The sequence below is a fragment of the Hoplias malabaricus genome, chromosome 2 (genome assembly GCF_029633855.1).
Source record: "Hoplias malabaricus isolate fHopMal1 chromosome 2, fHopMal1.hap1, whole genome shotgun sequence".
Taxonomy (NCBI): Eukaryota; Metazoa; Chordata; class Actinopteri; order Characiformes; family Erythrinidae; genus Hoplias; species Hoplias malabaricus.
Genome location: NC_089801.1, coordinates 7,527,780 through 7,554,801, shown reverse-complemented (window position 1 = coordinate 7,554,801; position 27,022 = coordinate 7,527,780). Strand labels below are relative to the sequence as shown.

The 27,022-nt window shown below is 40.1% G+C and overlaps 1 protein-coding gene across 1 annotated transcript in view; it reads right to left on the bottom strand.

The window, feature by feature from the left end:
• lmbrd1 (LMBR1 domain containing 1) overlaps positions 1–27,022 on the bottom strand; it is a 117,343-nt gene that overhangs the window by 28,276 nt on the left and 62,045 nt on the right. Inside the window, exons 8-13 of the mRNA XM_066662133.1 lie at positions 18,510–18,635; positions 18,019–18,171; positions 5,218–5,282; positions 4,381–4,483; positions 861–965; positions 515–664 (exon numbers count right to left, since the gene is read on the bottom strand). Of these exons, the coding sequence (XP_066518230.1) occupies positions 515–664; positions 861–965; positions 4,381–4,483; positions 5,218–5,282; positions 18,019–18,171; positions 18,510–18,635 (702 nt within the window). The remainder of the gene's footprint in view (positions 1–514; positions 665–860; positions 966–4,380; positions 4,484–5,217; positions 5,283–18,018; positions 18,172–18,509; positions 18,636–27,022) is intronic.

Below are 27,022 nucleotides of genomic sequence, written 5' to 3'. Positions count from 1 at the left end.
AAAAAAGGTTTAAGTGGTTACACATCGCTACCTTGAAGACGTGACGACTGGCTGGAGGAGTAACACAGGCACTGGCTGTATAACGGGAGGTGGGGGGTGGGTGGAATAACGGAGAGTAGGTGGTGAATGTGGGGAGACGAAGCGTAGATACGGCTTAACTTAGCACGAATTTCGATGTCTGCTATTTACACTAATGCTAAATTGCTAAAGCTACAATTTGCTAATCTTAAAAGCTCACTCAAGTCTGGGCGCTGGGAGACTCGCCTATTGGGGTCAGGTGCCATTTCCAGCCACCGGCTCGGCGGAGGCTCAGTTTCCTTTCTAGAGTCACGGTTCGTTGGTGGAGGCAAAAAATATTCAAATGCCCGGTTCGTATCTTGGAAAGTTCGTTAGTATAGGCGTTCGTTAGTAGAGGTTCCACTGTATCTTTATTTTTATGCTGTATCATAAATAAATGGTGACGTTCTAGTTTTTGCTACTCCCACCCTGCACACACTACTGTACTCCCACCTACCTGCAGCAGGTACTTCTGGCTGCCGTACATGACGTACTGTGGGGCCAGGCTGTAGATCATGTAGCTTGTGTGAAGCACAATCAAGAGCAAGATCATGCAGAGGAAGAGCAGAGCCTGCGGACGAGTTCTTTGAGGCCTGATCTTATACAGCTGCCCACACAGTCAGAGAAAAGGAGAAAAACAAGAGCAGATCGTTCTGTTGTTACACTATGTTACATTACTATAACCCTTCCAGCATCGATGAACACAGCTTTTCATACAAGGGCTTTAAAGGACACAGTAAGTGTGTATTACTTCTCAATAACCTGTGTAAAATCACAGACACTAACTAAATGAAAAGTATTACCCGTATCCAGAAGAACCAGATGCCCATGTTCCTGATGCCCGCCATAGAGGTGAAGACAAAGTACATGGTGATGACTGTGATCAGCACATAGTCTAGAGGGAACACCTGAAGAAAAGAAACAACTGACTTGTTGTACACGTTCACAATAAGAAGATCAAACAAATTCTTCACTATGATCTCCTGAGATATTTATACATGGCCTATACAATATATCATAATATACAGGCAGTACATAGTACACTCTGTACGGTTAATAATTAGAATATATTGGTTAAGGACAGACTTTTGGATCTGCTAATACAGCTCTAATATAGCCTGATCAATATATTGATGAAATATTGGCAGATTTTGACAGCCAGCTCTTTTAAAAGGGATGAGAATCTAACTCACAAAGGGCTGATGGAGCTGGAAGCTTTCATTCCAATCAAGCAGGAGCACACACGATTCTATTTGTTTAGTCAATTGATCTCAGTCTTCAAACAACTGATCATAAGCGCTCCAGCTCTGCCGGAATGAAAACCTGCCACCCCACCAGCCCTTTGTGGATACAGCAATTATTTTATATACTACAAGATCTTGAGTCTCATCCTAACCCTAGTTTGAGAGGAGAAATTACAAATACTCCCAATGTTATTGGCCTTCCAAACGTTTTCCAGAGTTTGAGTGTTACCTGAATGATTCCTGATTGCTGCCCTTCCGCAACAAACTCAAGAAATGATTAGGGCAAAATTTAATACGAGAGCTTAAGGGAGGGAAATAGGTGAAGAGACACATACACGCACATGACATATGCAGTGGACCACTGAGACAGAGAAAGAGAATAGGAGAGAAGAGGTAAGTTAGGGCCATTATAGTGCGGGGCGATATGAGCACAAATCGATATCGTGATTAATTGTACATTTTACCACGATTACAATTAATGAACGTTTATTTTGTTTTTGTATTTTTGACCCTAATAGTTCGGTGACGAGTCTTGTGCTGTAAATATGCTCCAGTATTAAACATGGGATATTGTTTTCTAATGTTGCTGGGAGTTTGTTCCTCTCTTGTTTTCTGAGCACTGTTTATATTTGGTGCGTGACTGTGACTGACCAACTGTTTAATCTCAGCGTTTACATTTGACTTCATTTTGTTCAGTGTCATCTTAATTATAGTCAAAACACAACTCGTCCAAACCACAGACACTGTTTTTCTTTGGTACGATCTGCTCTAGTCGCTTGGTCGGCCTCTGTGTTTAGGGTGCTTCAATGTGGCAGAATCATGTGATTACAGCTTGGTAGCGTGGATTTAAAGGTACAGTACATGAACACAAAGCGGAGGTATAACAGAATAAAAATAATTGTTATAGACAAGATTTTGTTGATTAGAAGTTCTGAATGTTGATTTCGATAAATCTTTGATCAACTGCCCAGCCCTAGGCCTTTATAAAATTTAAAACGTGTATGGAAGTGTGTCTTTATCATTTAAAGTCAGTAGCCAGTTTGAAAACTCGCCCAAGCCTCATTTTAGGATACAATCACATCTGCATTTGTGCATCGCATATTTGTCCATGTTACTCTTCTTGTGTGAGCTTAAAAAACAGAGATTTGGGGTCTTACTCTCGTTGTATATTTAACAACAGAAGGCATTCTGTACTGTGTAATGAAAGCAGATATGAGAATTATGAGTGGCCCCTGAAAAAGTATCCACTGTTAAAAAGTGATATGTCACTCACCAAATCACAGCAAAAGTAAACCTCATTGTATAATAATGTTACATTAAAACATGTATTAAATAAACACACATTACATATGAAGTGAGTTCCTTAAGATATCCTAGTGATTAATAATTTACAAATGCATTGCAGTGAAAATAGTTTCAGTACTTTTATTATGTTCATATCAGGCAGCACTAATCCCCTTGTCGAGCAGTCAATGAGGTAGAATTACCACCCATGGACAGACCAACACGCTTTATACGAGCCTCGTGACATTCAAAAGGACACCAAGACAGCGCAAAGTCAGACAACGGTGGCAGCCTTCGTCATATAACTTAATGGTGCATTTTAATTGATAGGAGCTGTGCAAACAGCAAAATGCTCGAGGCAGCGAGGAACACCAGCTAGAAGAGACACATACAAGGTTTTGCAGCACCAATAAAACCTCCTAAGTGTGTATAAAGAGTGTGTGTTGAAATGCACCACTGGGAGTTGCACCATCAGTTCTAACACCCAGAGGCAAATAGAAGTGGGTCAAACGCCCCGTGCCGCTATAAATACAGTGAAGGTTTCAGTAAAAGTGTTGGTTCAAAGGTACTGTACGATGGAGATGTAAAGACATTGTTTAGCGAATACTTTGCCCTTTGCGAAGGTCTGCGGAGGAAACAGTGAGGAGCATATAAAGCCAAGTTACTACAGACCATTCATTAGCACATTAGCATTCTGTAATTGGAGACTTAGCAGAGCATTTTTCTACATAAATAGAAGATGCTGAAATAGCAACCATTCTCTGAAGTTCAGAATTGCACCTGTGTGACTCAGAGACTGGCGCAATTCCTCCAGAAGTGAAGGAAAATGACGGCTGCTTCAAAGTCACGCTAAAAATGACCCCTGCCCACATTCCACTTTTTATTAGCGTCCCTGGCTCCATTTCACTCCTCAGTAATGTGCTTCTCTTTGGCAGCTTTTAGCCATAATTCTGCTGTTATTGGTGTGCATTTCTGGAAATCTGTGAAACACACAACGACCTCTCATCCCCCTTTACTCTGGATGAAATCTGTCCATTAATGCAAGTGTGGCGCTAATTATCAGAGGGTTCCAGCTAGAAGTCACACTGTGACTGAGAACACGCTACTTCTTATTCCTCTTTTAATCTTCACTTTCCAAAGGGAATAATTGTCTAAATCAATGATCGGAGCTACTGAACAATTTCGTTTCATCAAGTCGATCGTCGGAGAGCGGAAGGGAAAAGAGATCGTACTTTATTCAAGCGCATGCCAACTGGAAGAGATGGAAGGGTTTTAAAGGATCGAGAACAGGTTCCGTAATGAATAGCGCAGTTATTACTGATCCGTAATTGCATCTAATTCAGCGGTCATCATGGCCTTCCGTTTTGTGATTTAGGAGAGAACAATTGTCTCATGAGGTAGCTAGTCTAAACAGGAGTGGGCAATCTGCATACTAATCCTTACATTAAGCTCTAAAAGCAATTATTCAAAACTCTTCACATACTCCCCATAACTGATCCTGGCTTAGGGCACGGTTTTACTACAAAACAACCATAAAATAACACTCTGTATACAGCTCTAAAACTAAATGAAAGGCAAATATTTGTGGGAGGAAAAAAGTTTTTATCTTAAAACATACAAAAAAAAAAATCTATACGCAATTGACCAGTGAGCCTTTACTGACTGATTGAAAAGGTTATATTTTAATCAATATATTGATTTTGAGTCATTGTGATAGCCCTAGATCAGAGCCTTTCTTTCATATAAGACTCAGAGGACTGTCACCACTGAAAGTGATTTACAAGCAGCCTCTCACCGGTTGTAAAGCCAGCAGTAGCTCATTGAGGGGGTTCGTGAGGTTGGTTCCAAAGATGATGAAGCCGGTGGTGATCCCAGCTGAATGCAAAGCTTTGTCCAGACTGTAGAGATAAACAGAATCTATTAGGAGAATCATTAAGCCCCAAAATGCAATATTATCTTGTCATATTACTCAGAATATGTTTCAAATATACTCAGAGACACTGCGTACTGTAAATTACTGTGACATGTACATTATAATAAGAGATAATAAAACAAAGGAAACAGGCTTAAAAGACATTGGAAATATAATTGAAATGACAAATATTGATGCTCCATATATCCATACCACATTTTGTTCTCAAATACTGGGACACCTGAAGGTAGGCTTCAGCTCAGACCTGGAAGTCATATCACCTTCTATTCAAAGCCTATGCAACGAGACTGAATAACTGCATGGGGTCATTATTTTAAGTGTGGGCGAATGTGTGAAAGGTCCATGGATTTTAATGATTGTAATGAAGCATCTGGAATGTAAACGTGGGAAGAGTTCCGTATAACATAACATGGCCGCCCCTGCACAGAGTTCAGACTTAATTATTGCCACGACCTTCAGTGTGTAGACTTTGTTTTAAGGTGGCTACACTCGGCTTGTACTTTTTTCTGGTGAGTCATTTGTCTGTGAGAGGAAGGGGAGGAATATATGTGTGTGTGAACCTCTGGGGGATGGCCATAGTGGTGTGTGTGTGTGTGTGTGAGAGAGAGAGAGAGAAAAAGAGTGTACCTCTAGGGGATGACTGCAATGGCATGATTGTGTGTGTGTGTGTGACATTTAGTGGAGGGTAGAAGTGCTTACTTGGATATGAACAAGGCTACGGTGAACAGAAACGCCACCAGGATGAAGAAAACTCCCAGCAAAATCTGAGGGCAGAGAAAAGAGTGGAAGAAAGAGAGAGAGGGTTAGGGAAGCACACATACACACACACACACACACACTCAACCTAAAGCCTTGCTAGCCCTCAACCATGCGGCCTGTCCATGTCAATCTTGCCCCATCACCAAGGCTGACCCTGGTGACCCTGGACGCAAGCTTTGTAAATGAAAGGTAGTGTGAATACCGTCAGAGACACGCACATAGACACACGGATAAAACAAAAACCCTCTCCCTGCCTTTAAAGTAGACCCTTGCGTGAAGAGGGACAACAAAAACAAGGAAAAATTAGAAGAATCCAGAGTGTGGCAGAGTCAAAAACTACAGGGCCAATGAGGACAGAGATCCAGAGTGAATCAATATCACAGAAAGAGAAGAACTTTTTGATCTACCCTAACAGTCACAAAAGATTTCATTTACTAAATGCTCAAAAATGAATGCCCTGAATAACTCCAACAGGCAGAGTGCCTTTTCTTTCAAAAGTGGTGATCACACCATTGCCACTAAAGTGTACGAATACATTCAACGAATACAATATTCCAATATAAATGATTTATAATTGAGTAACTCCCTGTCATCTATCAAATATTTGGTGTGAATGTAACTACAAGAATCATGTAGGATGTGCGACTGTATCTACTTTTAATAATATTCCGCATTCAATTTTGCCTTGCTTTTTCAATCCACAGAAAGTTAGTGCAGCAGAGAGAGAGAGAGAGAGAGAGAGAGTAAGCTGGATGAGTGTAGGATGTTTGCTGATGACCTTGGCTGACAGTTCCATTTGGCATAGAGGCATTAAAATATGCTGCTGTTCTGCACATTCCTATAATGGTCGCTTCTTAATGAGTATGGCCTAAAGTCTGTAATGGCTGCACGGCCTAATGGCCTGTCTCCAGCTCCCATTTACACCTGCAACACAGCCAGCACGCTTCATCTGAGACCTGTTCAGCTACCCCTGGTCCAGAATGCAGTACAGGAATGAGATCCTGGAGAAGTGGAGGTAGGAAAGTTAAGCCCAGTTCACACTCACCAGAAACAAGATGTAAGGACACGCAGAACCCTGGAGACAGCAGTTTTACAGAACAGTGTCTACGGAGCAGACTAGTGGATTATGTGCCCGGTTGGAGAACTTCTTTTACTAAGTAAGGTAAAGTTTTCTGTATATCTTGAACAGTTCCTCAAACAGAAGCATTCCAAAAACAGAAATATTACACTATAAAGGGCCATGGAAACTGGTCATTTTTTGTGCTTTTCCAATGCATGGTACCTGCTCGACTCAGCTTGGCTTTTTTTTTTCTTTTTACGTTAGGCAAATGTGGTACTTTTTTAGTACCTGTAGTAACCTTTCTCAATGTCCCAAGTAAGCAGGGTAGGGACTAAGCCATAAAATGTAAACCGTGAAGAGCACTGATTGGACAGAGAGACTTAATCATCACAATAAAATGCAGACATCCAGCACAAACTAGGTATGCTTAAAATCTCCAAGCTACAGTTCACGTTTGTTTTTATCCGACTCACTATGGAAGCTCGCAAAATTAAGCCATGGCCTTTTGAAAAGGTTCAAATGCTCCTTGGATCGGTGGCCAACAAAAGACGCCAATGAGAGATGGTCAACGCAACAAGAAAACCCTCTACTGATCTGTGTGAACTGATGCATGGATCTGTGTTCGGTCCCAAAAACCAAAAACATCACGACAAGTAAAGAACACAACATTACCGACACCACTGCGGTTCCCGATGTTTTGTGACAACGCTGGCCCAAAAAGCAAGTAGAGCCGTGTAGGTACCGTGAAGTTGAAATGCCCTCATATTCTTGAGTTAGGAGTTGTCTTCTATTTATGCTAGAATACGGGTTTGAATAACAAGTATGACATCATGTGTGTTGTATAGATTACTTCTTCTCTAGTTTACGTTAGCTGCTCTGAGGTAATTTAATGAGTTTGTTGACATCCAGTGGAGTTTCAAGCAACGTTTCGAGGTAAACAACATGGACACTTGCATGTTGAATTTTCTTCTTAAGTTTTTATATTCTTATATTTTCTTTTTATGTTTACTATTACATTCTTCCAAGTGAAGCATCTCTACACTCACACTAGAAGCAGAACTCTTATTGAAGAGCTTTTCAGTACCAGTTAATACGCAGGCAGGGGTACTTCAAACCAGAATGTGGACCACCTCTCTAGACTAATGCACACTAAATAGAAAAGACTTCAAACACTGTTCCTTTACACAAGTCTGGCAAAACTTGCCAAAAACACTCCAGGTCTGTGGACCAAGGCACATTCATTTATCACAATAAAGCTCAGAATGTCTTCCACTCACTCACCTCCAGAACAAGGAGCTGTGGCTCTATGCAGAAAGAGTGCTGCTTTAGTCATGCTACTGTCCTTCTGGTTCCCATGAGCAGCATGTCAACACGTCTCAAATACTCATTCAATGCTCCAGTGGCTATGTTTGAGAAAGTGCTACCACGCATCAGGCAAACCAGGGCACTCTGAGGTGTTCCTACTCCAGCCAACTGCAGATGGAGGTATGTTTTTACAAAGATGAACTTGAAATGGATTTAAAAAGAGGCAAGAGAGTCAGCCTGCATGTGTAAATCCTCTGTTCTGGAGTTTCCATGACAAGGTTTTTTAGTTTCCCTCCCCAATTTACCTTCTATTTTGTTTATTTCCTTTCACAGTCAACAGTCAACAACATATGCACATTGTCTGAATGGCACCTGTGATCCACTTCAGTTCTGAAGCAAGAGTTTCTTTTCTTTCTTGTCTCTCCAAGATAACAACTAAGTACTGTTGATATTATGGTGACATTTTTTTGGAGTTGTAAAAGGAAAGGTCTTGAAGGTCTGACATCCCCTCCTTAATGATTTTATACCCCTTCCACTCAAACATATCTTGGAAACCTGATAACGCATACTTTATGGCCATTTTGACTGGATGTAGAACAGTGCCAGTCTATGACTTCTGCACCGTATTTTATTTGATCAGTATTACTATGTTTACACAATCTATATCAATACCAGAGCTATTAGACGTCATCTACCACAGGGCACTACACTTTGTAAGTAGACCTCATTATGCCTGCACTGCAAAGCTGCCTTGTCATATTGGCACATAAGACAAAAGGGCGCACTTATTGGATTTTCTTTACAAACTCGATTGAATAGTCACCACCCTACATTAGATCACTCTTTACATTTGAAACAAACTGAAAACGCATTAGACAAAAATGACTTGCTGGTTATGAGAGTTCCATTCTTATCAACACAACGTGGGAAGAAAGCAATTTCCTGCACCCCCCCCCCCTCCCAGTTAGTGTGAAATAACTTTGTGTGAAGCAACTGTGTGCAAAAATACTGAATCTTTTACTCCAATTAAACTACTTCTAAACTTAAAGGCAAAAAGCTTGCCTTGATTTCACTTCTCCATGTTTTATTCATTTCCGCACATTATCCAATTTGTCACTGGAGTTCATTAGTTTTATAAACTTCTTGTTAATGTTTGGGCCCTGACACACTGAGCTGGGTGTCTGCTTTTTCCAAATCTGCAAATCAGTGCATAAGGAGAGATAGGAAATGGAGCAAAGCAAAGGGGAGATAACAGGAGGGCACATATAGAGAAAAGACTCATTTTTCAACAACAATGCAAGTTTGGTCATTAGGGAAGGGAATTTTAATTAATTCTGCTCATCAAATGCCCATAATGTTTAATGCATTTCTTTTCAATAAATACACACACTGTTCTTCCTAATTACTTCCTTACAGATTCCAACCAATAACTAGGACCCCCTGCAAAACACAAGATGCCACCAAGCTAAAACCTGCTCCCAGCACATAACAGGGCAGCATTGTGCTGAGTGGTGGGGTGGAACCAATGGTGGCTAATTTCAGTTTTTAGTGTACAAACACTCACTTCTTAGTAGTCTAGTTACCTACCTACAGCTATTTTACAATCCAGTTTTAACTAAGACACGTGGGTGGTAAACATTTAAATATGTTGTGTGGTGCATTACTTTAGTTTACACACTTCTTCTGCTATAGAGACAGCTATAGAGAGGCTAAAGACTGCTTCTCCTACAGGGGGTTGTTTATGTGAAGACGTGTTAGAAGCCAGATTCTAGTGTTAATATGTTATGCAAATCTATTTCAGTACATTTTTTATAATCAATGTACAGTTTGTGACAACAGCTCTCCCCTAAAGAAGCCTGTCCCAGCAGTGTTTGTCTTTGGCAGGTTTAATATGTCATCTCTCAGCATTAATAAGACATTGACAGGCCTGATAGGACCGTGAGGGTAAACAAAGTGATGGGAGATATCAAAGCACAGGATAACAAACCTGAGTGGCATTTCGGAGCGTAATTGTGAAGTATAGATTCGAATTGCAGCACCTGGGTAACGTACCTCGACTGTGCAGGACGACTGGGATGGATACTCGCAATAAGCGCAAGCACTGAAGTGCTAAATATGCTTGTGGTTCATTAAAATCGCTCTGTACTTCCAAAACGCCACTTTCAATTTTGCGAGGCAATTTGCGCAGCGGATGGGATGATAAACACAATTAAAAAATCAATCAAACTTAATCAATCTGATACAGGATTTAGGCCAATTAACCTGCTCCCTCTGCGGGGCCGATCACACCTGTCACAAAAGCATGGTGAGTGTGTGTGTGTGTGTGGGTGTGTATGTGTACATGAAGGCCATCCGGGCAAGTACCGACAGTAGGTTTTATCTCAGTTCATCAGCAGAGCTCATACCTTTTTATGGTGTCATCTGAGGATTCCAGTAACTAACTGCCCCTCTATATGCTCCCTTCCCCTTAGACAGTCTCTAATAATCTGACCTTCATTTGCGATGCCACTGTGCTAAGGGGTCCATTTAGTGGGACTGCAAATAAGGGTCAGGCATTGCTATTTGAAGCTGCAGGGGTGGAAACGGTGGCTTATAAGTGACAGCTTTGCCCTCACATACCAAACATGTGCGAACGAAATGTAGATTTATTCTCAACGCAGATGGGATTACAGATGGGATAAGCATTGAGAGCGTTTTCTTGAATTGTTGGGTTTCCCGGATCAAGACCTGAATAAAATGAGCCTCCTGTGTGAAGCTGGTAATAAGCTCATCCTAGCAGGAAGTGCACATTTACATTTACATTAAATCATTCAGTGGGCGCTCTTATCCGGAGTGACTTACAAAAATGTGCAAACAGCACAGTGATAAAAGTACATGGAGAATTCAGAAAGGAGTCATAACCTGAAAAGAGAACATCTCACCCCAGAGCTTGATAAAATTCCAGTGTTTTGGGCATAGAAACTGTAGAGATCCTACAATGGACCATACAACCACATCCTGAGAAGTAGATACTGTATATACATTTTAAAAGCTGAGCATCATATGGTCTGCAATGTTATTTAAAACATGAAAAAGTATGCTTTTTATATGTTTTTTATATTTGGCAACCTATATCAACTACTTTAAATAAATTACATTTATTTAAATTTAAATTAAACATGACAATTACAAGCTGGATATAAAAAAGACCCTACCCTCTTCCAGAAGCTACATAGTGCACTTTCTGCAGTGTTATGTCCAACGTACAAAGACAGAGTCTCTATTCGCCCTATTACAGGTCAGTAAGGCATCACAACGATTTTGAAAATGCAAATTTAAAGTAAAAAATATTAACCCATCAAAAAAGAAATGACAATGGTAAACGTCTAAACGTCTAAAGATTTTCAGTAACCCCTAAGATGCTAATATGTGACATACATGGTTAAAAGAGCAAGTATCCTGAATCAGTGAACGTCTGCAGTGAATCGTTTGTAGATTCTAATGAATAGACTACACTGTACGTCCCCAAGTTTGTATACACCTCTTTAAATCAGTGACTTCCGCTAGTTTAAGGGGCACAGATAGTGGACGTTGGTCTTTAACTATGTAAATCACTTTGTAACTTCTCCACAGAAACGCATTGCCAAAAGAATGGGACCATGAGAACCCCAGCTAGAGGGCTATGAAGCCCCCAAAAATAGAGAAGAGTAAGGGTGGAAACAACTAGGGAATATATGTGATCATGCCACAATACTGACGGAATTGGTTTTACAGGAACTAGCCAACAAATCCCTGCAATAACTTTTCAGATGTAATCTACAAGCCTTTCAAAGAAGTCATTAAAATCTTTCTAAGGGATTATACTGAAAGAAACAAAGATATATTTGATCAAACCCTGTGTATAATTGCAAAACGTCTAGGGCTATTGAGCTCAATAAATAAATAAAATACTGACTGTAATTCCTACCAAAAATTAAAAAATAAAAACAGACTATCTAGACATTAATATTTATGCTTCTTCTGTGCTAATTAAGCAGCCATTTTGAAGCCTCTATAATTAAGCCTTGATCGCATGCTAACCTGCAATAAGCTCCCAACCATTTCCATGAAAGTGCAATGGAAAAATAACAGCCTACTGCTCAAACCAGTGGATTTAATCACGGACAGCTTGCTTTTCTTCTCTACGCCGGATGTGTGTTTCTGCATTCGCTCCCAATGGAGAGGGTGAGCAAATCTCAAGCCTAGTTTGAGTGTAAATAGTCTGGGGACTGTCATTAGAACCCCCTCCCCTTGTGTTTATAGCACTCCAGAAGTGACGCCAAGTGGGCCACTAAGCGACAAGACGGGGACCCCCTCTGGAGGGGTGCAAGCTGGGAGGAAGAAAAGACTGTGATGAAGTGACAAATCAACAAATGATGAGGTGAAGGGAACAGTCTTTAAGACAAGTCTGTTTAAGGTCTGAGAGTGCATGGATGTTAAAGAAAAGAAGCCTCATTATACTGTATTGCGGTTGACATAAATACATACTTGGCTCATGAATGTACTCTTTTAAATGGCTCTTTGCTTGGACAAACATTCTAGGAGTATTATTTAATTGGTACAGTACTTTGAAATAATGTGATGATTCACCGGAAAGCATTCCTTTAAAAGTTCTTAGGAAACTGGCTTGAAAATCTATCTCGTAAAGAGAACTTCTGAAAAGAACCCGGATAAACATGGGCTTGGACTTGTAGCTTGGACTAGTTTAACTGAATATAAGTGGGATTAAGAAACAAAGAAATCCTGACTTCCTTCAGTCCGTGAACCCTGTTCCACTGTGAATCCTCATGGATTGATGTGAAAAATGATCAATTTGAGCTTGTCAGGCATCACTGTTCTCAACACAGCCAATCCAAAGACACTGGAAAGTGCGCAAAAAAACACTGTGTACATGCTATGTACTGTGTACTGGACAAACCAAATGGAACACAATCTCAGAAACAAAAAAACTTGACCTCGGTTCAGCTTAAATCACACACTGACCCGGGCATCTCCAAAAGGAAGCTCATGTATCAGCTGCTGATATTCGACCTCCAAGGGATTATTATGAGAATCCATGTGGGATATTCACTTTTTCTTCAAAAGCAGCACAGTAAAGCCATTTATGTTTCCTGCCAGTCGAGGGAATGGAACCAGCGACTTTCCAGAACCAAACCTATTTTACTAACCATTGGAACCTTCGAAAGAACCTTAAAAAGCATGTTTACCCTACATTTTTTTTTTTATTTCAGGCCATGTCTTAGTCTCACTAGTTACTGTTTGCTTTCATCAAATTACAGAAATTACATCAAATTACAGATCATTATTGCGTTTTATATATATCAAAAATGTATTTTGTTATCAACTATCATCATCACTAATTCATTCATTCATTCATTATCTGTAAGCGCTTATCCAATTCAGGGTCGCGGTGGGTCCAGAGCCTACCTGGAATCATTGGGCGCAAGGCGGGGAATACAACCTGGAGGGGGCGCCAGTCCTTCACGGGGCAACACACACACACACATTCACTCACACCTACGGACACTTTGGAGTCACCAATCCACCTACCAACGTGTGTTTTTGGACCGTGGTAGGAAACCCGAGCACTCGGAGGAAACCCACACAGTCACAGGGAGAACACACTCCTCACAGACAGTCACCTGGAGCGGGAATCAAACCCACAACCTACAGGTCCCTGGAGCTGTGTGACTGCGACACTACCTGCTGCACCACCGTGCCTCATCACTAATTTATATATAAAAATACAAATAAGACTTGATAGCAAATTAAGTGAATATTAAACTGTACGTAAGGCACTATTAATTAATTAATAATAGAAGCAAGACTTAGCATCATATTTGAATTTTATAAAATGTTATTTAATGTTAATTTCTTGTTTTTTAAAATTACTTAATGATTAATTGTGACATTAATTAACCTTTCGTTTATTCAGTTATTTCCTGCCTTACGTATTGTGAATTACTGTACATTTATTGTAAATTGTTATCTATATTGTTTTCTGAATATACATATCTCACTAGCAGAGTGAGCAGGTGCTCCATTTTCTTCAGAAGCCTATGCTTCACTGTATATTGGTTTTTTCAATGATTATTGTGCAGCCTTTGAACTGGCCTGTTGCTCCAACACTTATGAAACCAGTCTGTGATTCAAGAATCAACAGGAGAGAGGAAGAAGGGATGAGTCAGAAGTCGGCAGGAGCAGCGTCAACCTCTCGTCTTCGAGCGTCTGGTCCCCATAAGCTTTAATCACAGGATTTCATGGGTGATTTTTTAAATTTTTTTCAGCAAGATAAAATATTAGTCTAGGATGGTTTTACTGAAATATGGGGCTGTGTGTCTGGATTGAAAACACCTAAAACTGGCACGGTTTTACATTCAGTCAGAGTTCCCTTTCAGGAATAAGAAGTCCATTCCTTTAGCATACTTTACGCACAGAATCAGGGCAGCCATACATCTTCAGCTGATCTATTAGGGCATTGGTTAACAGACACATGCTCATCCAACCTTACTTCCAAAGTCAAGGTAACGGTAAGAAATTTGCCACCATTTGCTGTTAAAAGATTTGAAGGCATTCAGCCACGAGGACATTATTTAAGTGAGGTACTAATGTCGGAAGATCACAAAGGACACCACATCTCATAGAAGGATAACACTTGGTGAACTTAAGCTCATGCGTATCTGCTCCAGAGTCATGCAGAGCGTTTAGCTATTTTCACTGTAGATTTACTACACATGTCCCTGCCTTGCAGGTCGGCTTCTTACCCTCTGTGACCCTGATCTGGATGAAGTGGTTACAGCAGATGAATGAATGAATGAATGTACGGAGTTTCCCAAAAATTAGTAGACAAAAAGAATGGGAACACACATTTCATACATTTATTATCTGTCTTCTTATTATTAGGACGCCCTGTAGACACAAAACATGCCGCCAGCTCCCCCTTTTAAAAGAAATCTAAGTGAAACACTGGAAATGACAATAGAAATCAAAGTATAGCCCAAATACAGTGAGCGTAACAACAAAATAAATGAAGAACTATTATCTGTTTGTGCATTTGCTTGAATGTATCCCTGTAAAAAAAAGAGATAAAAGAGAAAAAGAGATAGAGAAAGGTATTCTTCTGAAGTCTAGGCTGAAGAGCCGGTATTCAAATGAATCTCTCACGTATGCAGAAGTGTTGCCTCAAAGTCACTATGAAAATTAATTAAAATTCACACCTCCCCCTTCACAAGCATCGTGAGCCAGTATAACCACAATGCAGAAACAATTAATTAAGGGCCAGCTGAGGACTGAAAAGAAAAAAAAGAATACAGGTTGTAATTTAAAGTGCTGCTTAAGCCAAACCTGATCGGCTGTGCCGACTACAAGGGTTGATTCTCAGTGCAGTTCCTAACGGTGTAGAGTTAATATTCCAAACCTTTACCCAACATGGTTGCAATAAAATGCAAGGCAGCATTTAAAATGCAGTCCCTACTGTGTGGGTGGTTCGAGGGAAATGGAGCAGCGACGCTCAGGATGGTTATTACTCATAGTCCCTGCCTTCAATTTATTGCTTCGGAATGCTGTGTGATCACAGAGGACCTGAATGACATGTGTCATCTCAGGGGGCTTAAAACATATAAATAAGCCACAGATTGTAGCCTCTCACAGGAATGACTACATCACACTACATGGCTAAAAGTTTCAGAACACCTGTTCACCATATTTTCTACTGAAATAAGTAGATAACCTCCTACTCGACAGCTTCACAGCTCAATGCTGGGGTCCTTACACCTCTGTAACACTGTGGCGTTAGCCATGGTACATCCATCTCATCTGATGTTCTATTGTGGAGATTATACAAGTGTACTCTCTATACACAACTGCACAACGGGTGCACTGTAATGTAACTGAATTCACTCATTAGAAGTGGTGCCTACAAAGCAATGCAGTGTATAATCGTGAACTGGAAGCAGTACACTGGAAAACAGGCATCGAATTAGGGTTTAAAAAACAATACAAAATCTAATCCTGTAATGAATCTAAAAAAATATCATAATCACATCGTTTAATGTCATTAAAATCCTTGTTTGTGTAAACCTGAGCTGCAGATTAGAAGCCGTAATCTGGCTGAGAACTTGTTGTCCTAACACCCATGACATGACTCCATTTTCTACTTTCTTTTTGCAGATACATTTGTCTCAACACCAACAACAGAAACACCTCAAATACACATTCTGTCTGTTGTGATGTAAACATGCGGCAACTAAAATCTCTGGAAATTAATTTATGAGCTTAAATTATTGCACTCAGCTCAAATAGCTGTGTCCGGGTGAACATGTAACATATAACAGTTCTAGTAGAGAAGAGTTTGAATTGGTTGATAAGTTCATGCCACATATAAAGTATTTCAATTACTAGCAGATTGTAAACGTTAGTGAAAGTGTATTGTAAAACCTCATGTTATTATTTAATGTCATTTTCTCATGTAAAAATGATTCACAGAGTTTATGAAAATTGAATGAATGAATGAATGAATAAATATCTTTATATAAAGTGTTACTGATGATGGGGTCTAAATGTGCTACGTTTCTGTGTTCACATTTAAAGGCTAAGCACCAGCTCTATGAAAGTGTCAAATAAATAAATACAGTGGAATTTGGGTTCCTAATTTGTGTTTATTAATATTGAGAAAACATGTTATTTCTTACTGATTCAAGGAATATGGTTTAAAAGATGAGATGGTTGGTTCTCCCCCCAATGGTGTTCGGAAACTCTAATAGGCCTGTGACGTAGATGGTGGACAACAACTCTAGAAGTTGCACTTAATTTAATGCAAAATGACGAAAAGATGTGTTGTTTTTGGCTGCAATCATTCAATGTACAATGGGACATCTGTGCACAAATGGCCCAAAGATCCCAAAATATACAGAAAATGGACTAAATTTGTCAACTTTAAACAGGCACTTTGGAAAGGACCATCCGCTCACTCCGTTATCTGTAGCTCATTTCACTGGCGCTTTTCCAACAATATGGGCATGTAAGGAAACCAACGAAAGGTGTTCAAGAGCCTCTGTAACATGGAGGTAAACAGGGTAAGGACACTCACTTCGCCTGTTTTAGTTGGTGTTAGTTAACGTTAGCTTGACTCGCTAAACTCGGTGGCTCAGATTATACTCGGCTACGTAGCTGCATTACGGAGGTTTATAGTGTCGGATGAATTCGAGTTCGACTTCGATCACATTTACAAGAATAACGGTACCGTTACATTTGAGTTTAGCTTATTGCTAGGCTATTGTCATGAATAATGTTGGTTATTTAGCTAGATACTGTCATAACAGTCAGTCATAACGGTGTTTTACCGCGGCGTTGTTCAGCTGTGGTCCACCAGTGACGTCACGGTTGCGTTCAAGAATTTCCGTAGCGAGCTCGGGTTTTTCCGTTAATTTAATAAAATTGTCATTTTTAAAGCAAATTAAGCTGCTATTTTCATGTTAATTCATACTTATATATGTCAGTGACTAAATTAATGTGAAATATTCATGGAGGTCCGTTAAGTGGTGCTTAGCCTTTAATAAGAGTGACCCAGTAAACGTTACACTGTTATTACTCAACATGCTGCAGTCTTATTTCTGTGTGTAAGTCTTCACTAATAACTTTATCAGAAGGGCAGTGAGACAGACAAAGGAAAATGAGCTGGAAAATAACAATTCTCTGTGTACAATATATCACTGGCTCATGAATATTGACAGAAAAATGGAAAACTGGACAATTATTATTTGAATACTGCATCAAACATTCTGTATTTTAATATGAAAAAAGTGACATCACTTGATCTCTTCAGAAGACACTTGTCTCTTTTATTTAACATTCAAAAGTTCTGTGTTGATGAAATATACTGAATTTGAAGATCTGAGATTTGAACTGAGTAGTAAATGTTTAGTAAAGTAGCTGTATTTTTCACAGCATTAGGAAAAAAAAACATTTAAGCCTAAAGTTAGGTTATAAAAATAAATAACCAAAATACAAAATCTAGTTTGTAATTATGAGCCCCATCTTTTCCCTTGCGTACACACGGACGCACCGGCGAATAGACATTTCTATGTTTTACAAAGATTATTCACAATGAGATCACCCTTAGGTTTCATTCCAGGCCCCTGACACAAAAACACCTTGAGCAAGACACCACGACTTCTCTGCCACTGGAAGCTGCTTTTAATGAACACATGAACTGAAACTTTGCAGACGATCACCTTACTGCTATTTGTATCACCTACAGTATTCTGTTTAATATTGGGTATTGTCATCAACATAGAAATTCCACGTGGAGCACTGCTTTATGTAAATGACTGCACTGAGGAGGAGGATTATTTGCATACCTTCAGTGGGCGGAGGACCCTGCCCACTTTAGTGCAGCAGCTTCTCTCTGCAATCTCCAGGTGACGGCCCCTGCGTTGTAGGGTCTGGAGCTTAGCCTCCAGCTCCTGCAGATTTCGCCGGTCTCTGAGAGAGAGAGGCCTGCCATCCTCACACTGCAAAGAGGCAGAGAGGTAGAGAGAGAGAGAGAGAGAGAGAGAGAGAGAGAGAGAGAGAGACAAAGGTTAATGTCTGTGAAGTGACTTCTGGCAATGCCACTATGCTATTATTAGTCCTACCAGTAATGAAGTGAGAGAGAGAGAGATACATACATGCCTATACATCTGTAGATAACTTTAATTATGTAAAATATTACAGAAATGGATATATAAGTGCTATAAGTGCAGCAATAACTTCACTTCTTAGGGGTTACCCTAAGGTCAGGTACTTATAACTCTACCCGCCCACATATGCAGGTGAACCTGCACAGACCCCCATGCCAGCCCCCACGAACCTTGGCTTTGATCTTGTCAATCTGGTGTTCGACCTCCTCCACATCCTCTGTGTTCTCCAGCCGCTCGTACAGGACGCTGCGCGTGCCTTTGATCAGGTTCAGGGGCAGGACTGACATGCCATAGGCCTGAGACAGAGTTAAAGAGCAATTACACAGCGCTTACAGGCAAGAGGGGATCCCTACACAATGCACACACGCGAACACACACACACAAAGCCACACACACCCTGCAGTGTGGGCACAATAACATATGTCTGGCCATGCAGGGGAGCTAACTGTGCACATTAGCGCATTTGGCCTTTGGGCCACTGCTTTTTAAGGAAGAGTTTTTAAAAGCTGGTGCATATAGTGAAGCAGCTGTCACTGATGGGTGAGTGTGTGTGTGTGTGTGTGTGTGTGTGTGTGTTAGGGTGCTAAGGGTAAAGCATAGACACACAGGGTAAAAGAGAGATAAAGAAGATAGATAAGGACATAGTAAGTACTATATATCTCTATGTTTACTTGTGCACAGCGACCATTTTGAGTGGAGATGGTAACTCCATCCCTGCAGTTTAATTTACAGCCAAACAGTGCCCCCATGTGACTGCACTGTACTTGGAGAGGGAGCATGACTAGCATGTACACACACACACACACACTTTCTAGCAAGGTCAGAATAAGGAGTAAGACATTTGTCCTCTATGTAATACATATATATATATATTTACATGTAATACGTTTCAGATATATTTTATGAAAGTAACTGTGTAATATCACCATGTCCTGTATTTGCTTTAGATATTCATATTCCATATCCAGCATGTCCTGTTTGAATTATATACATGCAACTTCAGAATTGTGAAATAGTATGTTAGTAGTATAATTTCCAGTCAGCCTTTAAGTTATTTATTAATCAGGAGATTTTGGTTTTGGGTTTTTGAGACAAACCCAAGGTCATCCATAATCAATCTGCATAAGGATTGGGAAGGAGACCTCTGCAAGATCTCTCATCTATGAGATTCAAATTCAAATTTGACAATATACAGACACACACACAGACACTGACAGACACACAGACACAGACACACACACACACACAGACAAAAAGAAAAACTAAGAGTGTGTCTCGACAGATGCATGATGACATAACGGAACACCGAGGGCTGGAACGGTACAGCTCTCTAAATGTCATAAATCACATGTTATTTAAACACCCCAGTGCATCAATAGGCATTTCCAGGTCCATAAGGGAGGGTGGGCCGGGTGGTCTGCAGAGAGAGGGAGAAGGCTTGTGCCAGCAGTCTGCCAGCAGCCGCTATATGAGGTGTCTGAACTTTAATTAAAAATGAAGACCATCTTCAATACCCATGTGGTGGCAAATCAATACAAGCAGAGAATAAAGGAGAGACACACACACACACACACACACACACACACACAATCTCGGAGGAATATGAGCAAAGATAGTCCCAGGGTGCTGCCATTTTCCAATGCTTTCTTATTAAAACACACATGCACACACACACACACATGCACACACACACACACACACCATACACACACACAGACAAATACACACACATAGACACACAGCTTTAGCACAATTAGACCCTCAAAACCAGCAAAAACAAGTTTGACCTTTTTTATCTCCTCAGAGAGATGGGGGGGATGACACACTCTTCTGCAAAATAACTCTCTCTTTTCTTTCTTGGCCCCCTTCCACAGACCCCACATTGGCCAGAACAGTTTTGATTCACTGTGTATTAGAGAACCAAAAAGTGATTTTGTGTAGAGCTGCTAGTGAGCAATGCTGGGATTAATGGACTGGAATGGATTTGATAATATATAATATACAGGGTGGGCCATTGTTATGGATACACCTTAATAAAGTGGGAATGGTTGGTGATATTAACTTCCTGTTTGTGGTACATTAGTATATGGGAGGGGGGAAACTTTTCAAGATGGGTGGAGACCATGGTGGCCATTTTGAAGCTGGCCATTTTGAATCCAACTTTTGTTTTTTCAATGGGAAGAGGGTCATGTGACACATCAAACTTATTGGGAATTTCACAAGAAAAAAATGGTGTGGTTTTAATGCAACTTTATTCTTTCATGAGTTATTTACAAGTTTCTGACCACTTATAAAATGTGTTCAAAGTGCTGCCCATTGTGTTGGATTGTCAATGCAACCCTCTTCTCCCACTCTTCACACACTGATAGCAACACCACAGGAAAAATGCTAGCACCCATCTTGAAAATTTCCCCACTCCCATATACTAATGTGTCACAAACAGGAAGTTAATATCACCAACCATTCCCATTTTAATAAGGTGTATCCATATAAATGGCCCACCCTGTATAATACATAATAGACAGCACAATGATAAACAACATAGAGAAAAAACTAACACTTCTCTAAAACTGTCTCTACAGAGTAATCAATGAAAAAAAAAGCTGTTCATTGAGTTAAACTGCTGATTATTATATATTGTATATGATCAGCCACAAGGTTAAAATCAAAGAAAGCGACGTGAATAACAGTGATCATCTCATTACCGTAGCATAAGAGGCAACAGCAGCAAGTGAACAGTTCATTCTTGAAGTTGATATTGGAACCAAGGAAAACGTGATAAAGTAAAGAAGTGAGTGACAATCACAAGGGCAGTTTGTGATGGTCATGTTTCCAGAATTTCTTTTTGTATTCACCAAAATTGGTTAATCTAAGGATAAAAAGAGAACCGTCAGTGGGACTCCGCTGGCTGAAGCAGCTGCCCACTGCTTTCGACTGTACGCCTGAATCAATGGCTTTCCTTTTTGTTTGGGTGCAGTGTGAAGCACATCTAAATGACTGTGTGGGGTACACAGCCATGCACTACAGACACCGCAGAGGGAGATTACCTGGAAAACACTGGAGTACTCCTTTAAGGGCTGGCCAGTGTTGCAGAGTTGGGAGAAAAGGCATGCTGCACTATTATTAGTCTGTGCTGTGGATGGCTGCTATGAGCCCAGTCGCCCCCCTGCTATGAATCACGGGGCTCTTAAGGCCGGAGCACGTCCCGAATACCAAGAGCTCCTCATAAAAGAAGAATCTGTCCTGCATCCCCTGGTGAGCCACACCCCCACCTCCACCTCCTCCTCCTCCTCCTCCGCATCCCTCCTTCCCTCCTTTCATCTACTCATAGTCCATCAAGCATGAGAAAAATAGGGAAAAAATAGATGCTGAAACAAAACCAGGTGTGTTGTTCTCCGACTGGACAAAAAAAAAAAGGAGACGACGAGAAAGCAAGAAGGAGTAAGAGATAGAGAATGTGTTTGAGGGGGTGTGCGCTTGTGTGAAATGAAGGAAGGGTAAATGAGAAAGACTGAGAGGCAGTAAGAGCTATAGAAAGAGTAAATTAAGACAGAGCGAGAGAGTAAATAGGAAAGAGAGAGAGGGGGTGAGAGAGAGAGCGATGGAAAGGCGCAGGCAGAGATAGCAGAGAGTAAAGAATGAAGTGAGAGAGACAGAGTGAGAGCAAGAGAGAGAGAAGTGATAGGAGATAAAGAGAAAGACGAAAAATAAACTTAAAAAAAAAAAAAAAAAAAATCGAGAGGGGGAGAGAGAGCCAAGATAAAGTGGCGTGGAAAGTTGGATCAGGATAAAGGCTGATGGAGAGATGGAGAAGGGAGTGAGATGGAAGGAGGGGAGTCATCAGTAGAAAGATAAGCAGAGGAAGGGATGAGAGCAGTGGGGTCGGGTTGGGTTGGGGGGGGGGGGGGCAGGAATGAAGGGGCACACCACCTCACACAAGGCTGATCTTTGTTTTCCATGTGCAGCATGGGAAGTGTGTGTGTGCACGTGTGTACGTGTGTGAGAGAGCGTGTGTGTCCCTGTCCTTTTTAGCCATGTAAGGTTAGGTGTAGAATACCCACAGATTATATTCATATCCCTCAGCCATGGTGGTAAAACACCTTCCTTTGAGGATGGAACAGAGTAAACACTGCCTCTAATGTATCTGAGATAATCAAATAAATATCCAAATCAAACGTGTGGTTGTTTTTTTTTTTCCTTTTTGGAGCGATAAAGGACGGAGTGCAATTATGCAAATACACCACAACTTAATAAACAGAGGATATTAAAGTAACGGCATTTCTGTTTCAACAGAAATATGCAAACGAATAATATCTACAGCCACCGGTACAATGAAGAATGAATTTTTAATGAACACTCTTTCAAAAGTGCCTTCCTCACTGGGAGATTCTGAAAGTAGGGGCCAGTGTTCCAATACCTTAGAAACTTTACATCCAGCTGCAAAAAACACCTCTGTCTGGTACAAAATCAATAATTAATAAATCATTTTAATAAAGTGATCCATTTTTAAGTCTTGTGTATATATTAGTCGACCTTGTGTGAATATTACATATATTACACATACACAGCCTTTACGTTAATTTTACTAAAACACTGGGGCAGAGCACAAGAACCTCCAAATGATCTCCATTAAAGCAGAACACTCATCTGTATTACGTACTGTATCTGTGTCTATATGAGATCCAGAAGGACAGAGTGGAAGGAAAAATGTGTGTGAAGTAGGGGTGGGCGATAAAGCCCTAAAATAATATCATGATACTTGGCGCTAACAATATTTTTTGGCGATATGACAAAGCACTGAAAAACCCTTTTATTAATTTCAGGAACACGCGTTTGCAACAAAATTAATGTTACGTCAATATTAATAAAGTTACATTAAATCTATTGAATATAATTACTATACAGGAGGTCCTCGGGTTACGTCAGTCCCGAGTTACGATGTTTCGTGGTTACGACACATCTCCCATTTACTGTATAAAGCCTTGTTTCGACTTAAGTGGTTTTGCGTCGTAAACGTCGCAACGTGAACTTCGTATTTGGTGTGCGCGGCAGAAGAATACACGGTTACGCGGCCCGGGACCGAGGAGGATAGGTGTTAGGATAGGATAAGTGCTTACAGTATGTTATTTACGTACAGTGTGTACGTATGTTCCGACTTACACCGAAAATCGACGGATCAACGTCGTAAGTCGAGGACCCCATGTATTATTAATTAACAGAAAATAAAAAACTACTCTGTAACCATTTGCTTACTTTCAAGATTCTAATTTTGTATGTCAGAAAATTTAGTGTGTGAATATAGTACTGAAATATGTAGTTAAAAAGTAAACTTAAAGCTTTACAGTAAATAAAACAAATACAGAATAATGGCTGTGCTGAGTCAGTGTAGTTTATCTGCTTCGGTTGGATTTCACTGAAGTTTTTAAACAGTATTTTTGATTTTCCTCGTCCTCAACCAGGCGCTTCTACTTGAGTTGGTGAAACAGAGAGTTGTTTCCCCTTCTGTTGTTAAAGGCTTCTTTCATTTCGTACATAACACCATTGTTAATTGTGCATCTGACATTTTGTAACCACACCACTTTAAACGACTCAAGTCACTCCCCTTTTTTGGAGCAAATTCCTCCACCTTAGAGCCACTTTCCACCGTTCTTCACTGCGCCTAAATGACTCATGTGAAGAGAGTATGCCATATTACGTCTTACTGCAAGACGTCATTACGTAAGCAAGTGAGAATATCACTATTATCACAATGATCTTTTTTTTTTCATTATAAAATAATATTGCGAATTATAGAATAAAATATAACCCTAGTGTGTACTGAAAGCCCCTACAATTCACTGCTACACATTAGGTTTCATTAACATATAAACATTCAGACACACACTATAGTCGTTTACAAACTAGTATCACTGCTTTGTATCTTTGGCATTTGGTCTGAAATTAAATAAATATGTTTCTGAGCTAAATCAATGTGTGGGTTATATATTAAGTGTTCTATAACCATATTAAGACAGGAGGAATTCAATCACCACTGTTGAATGTGTGTGACCTTCAAGCCCTCTGACGGCACTGCTTGAGAGACTGCTGCAGCAATAAATATAGTAACATGGGCTTGGCCATGTTTTGGAACACCACTGTCACATAACTCAGTCTGTAAATGCAACCTGAAACACTAGTACCCCAAGAGAAAGTGGTATATGAACTCTATGCGCAAATGCTGCCAAGTTCTTTGGGCCCGAGCTCATCTCAGATGGCCTGCTTGATTAGCCCTGCCTGTGGGATGCATCAGGTTGAGGATCAGACAATGGTAAGTACACTGTGTTAAACAGCTGACGTCTATTCTCAAGTATCAGCAAAAATTCCATTTGTAACACGTCAACAGTTTAGAGCTCACAATCCCAAACTATCAAAAAATATAGCTAACTTTTTTAGGTTTTAAGAGAATTAACTCATATAACTAATAACTAATTACATATTCTTGCTTTGATTGCATTTTAAACCTTGTCCAGAATTAATTCCTGCTGTTTGTTGGTGTTTAAAAATGATGACGTTTGAGAACTGAATCATATCAATCAATTTCAGTATATTTTCATACTGTTTAGGCCCTAGTCGTCATTAATTTTTGCTTTGTTTTCACACAATTCTTCGGTCAGTTTCTAACCTGAGTACTTAATTACAGGCTAGGCTCTTCATTAGCTAAACGACAATCTGATCAGTGCTTTTGGGTTGTGTTCATAGCAGAGCTGTAGATGCCACAGGCCATGTGCTAGCATCTGTTATACCTAACTGTAATTGGTTCTCCATGACACACACTAATCCTATCAGCCAATTAGGATCCAACTTCATTATGTCACAGCCAGTGGGTACTTTGAATGGGATGGATCCAAACCACAAGGCTAGAAGAAAGCAAAAATCCCACCAACAGTCTGGTGTACAGCTTACATCTTCACGAAAGAGCATCAGTCAAAGTAATACAGGGAATCATTATCTGGAAGAACCCTAGTGTTCGTAGCTTAAGGCTGTAAAGCTCTTTCAAACAGAGCGGTCACAGCAAGATACTGGAGATTGAGCTGTACCCAAATCAAAAACTCTAAATTAGGGCTGCTGGAGAAGAGAGAAAAATAAATAAATAAATAAATAATCGGGCTTCTGCCCAAGAAACAATACACCAAAGCATTGTGTTCAGATGGAAAAGGTCAAGCTGCTGCAGATGGACTAGAGCATTACATTTTGGTCAACGAGGGATGGCAGCACATATGTCTTGTGGCAGCTCATAATGTCTGCCTTCCTTTTACTTAATTCATTCCATGAGATGTTTGCAAATGAAATGCAAACAAGCTACAGCCTTGATTACTGGAAGTAAATTCTATTTACACAGTGTGCTATGTGTAAGGAACTGAAGAGATTTACAGCGTCGCTGTCCAATTAAAAACATATTTCTCCCAAAAAGGTCTTAACTTTCAATGGAACTGAATGTAAAAGGATTCTAATTTTGGAACATTTCTTGTGGTTCATTCATCATGGTACAGCTGCTGTGTTAAAAAAGTGATAAAAACTGAGATACACGTTTTTAATTGGAGGGGGACAATATAATATAAATGTATTTGTATATATTTAATATGTCTCTAATGAATGAAAAGTGTGAAGACCTTAACAATTAGATCTGAATGTGGCTTCTGTGCCAATGCCAATAAAGCAGGCAACCAAAAGGCCAAATAACCATCACTTATAGTTAAATTATAAGTGAGTGATCAAATAAAATGCACTGGTTAGATTTTGAGAGAGTAGTCAATCTGAGAAATCACTGAGAACTTCAATAAATGCATTAAAACAAATATTCTGGATTGGCCCAAATATTTAATTGGGAAACAAAACCATAACTGCTTTATCCTGGTCAAGGTCATGATATAATTGTCATGAAAAATTATGAAAATAATATGGTCAGAGATTTATACGTTTGTGTATCTTTGGTTGAATTTTATTTTGAGTCGAAGAAAGTGTCAAACGTCGATTTAATGTAGAAACTTCCCCCTCTCCGCTGTCTGCCACATACAAACCAAAGTCTATTTAATTATGTCTGACAGAACACCAGCGTGCAAGACAGCAAGCGTTTTAACAACACCGCTTCAAAAACGTATATGCGGTGCTTACTTTCTGAACAACTGCTCCATCATTTTCACACGAGGGAATGTGGGCTGTGGACAGAGGCTTGTTTATAGAGCAGTTCCTTCTATTCTTCTGTCTGAATGTCAGAGTTTCCAGACAGAGTTCTTTCTACATAATTAGTGGGCAAAATTCAAGTTGTTTAAATGATTTGCTACTCGTCTTTGCCACCAAGCCACAGCGCTGTGCTTATACTCTAGCAAACAGTAGTACACAATATCACACATTGCAAATTAGCAAGGAAAAGGCACATTCAGTTCATGCGGTGACATATCATCATACTTCAGCACTGAGATACCTTAACTGTCTATAAAATACCACAATACATTTTTTTGATAGTTTAGAAATATATATTCAAAGGCTGGTATATATTTAATAGAGTAGTACGGTGCCACACAACTCCAAGGTCTTTGGGCCCTGGGTTTGATCCTCACCTGGGGTCACCATCTGTGAGGGGTTTGGTGTGTTTTCCCTGTGTCAGGGTAGGTTTCCTCTAGGAGGTCCAGTTTCCTCCCTCAGT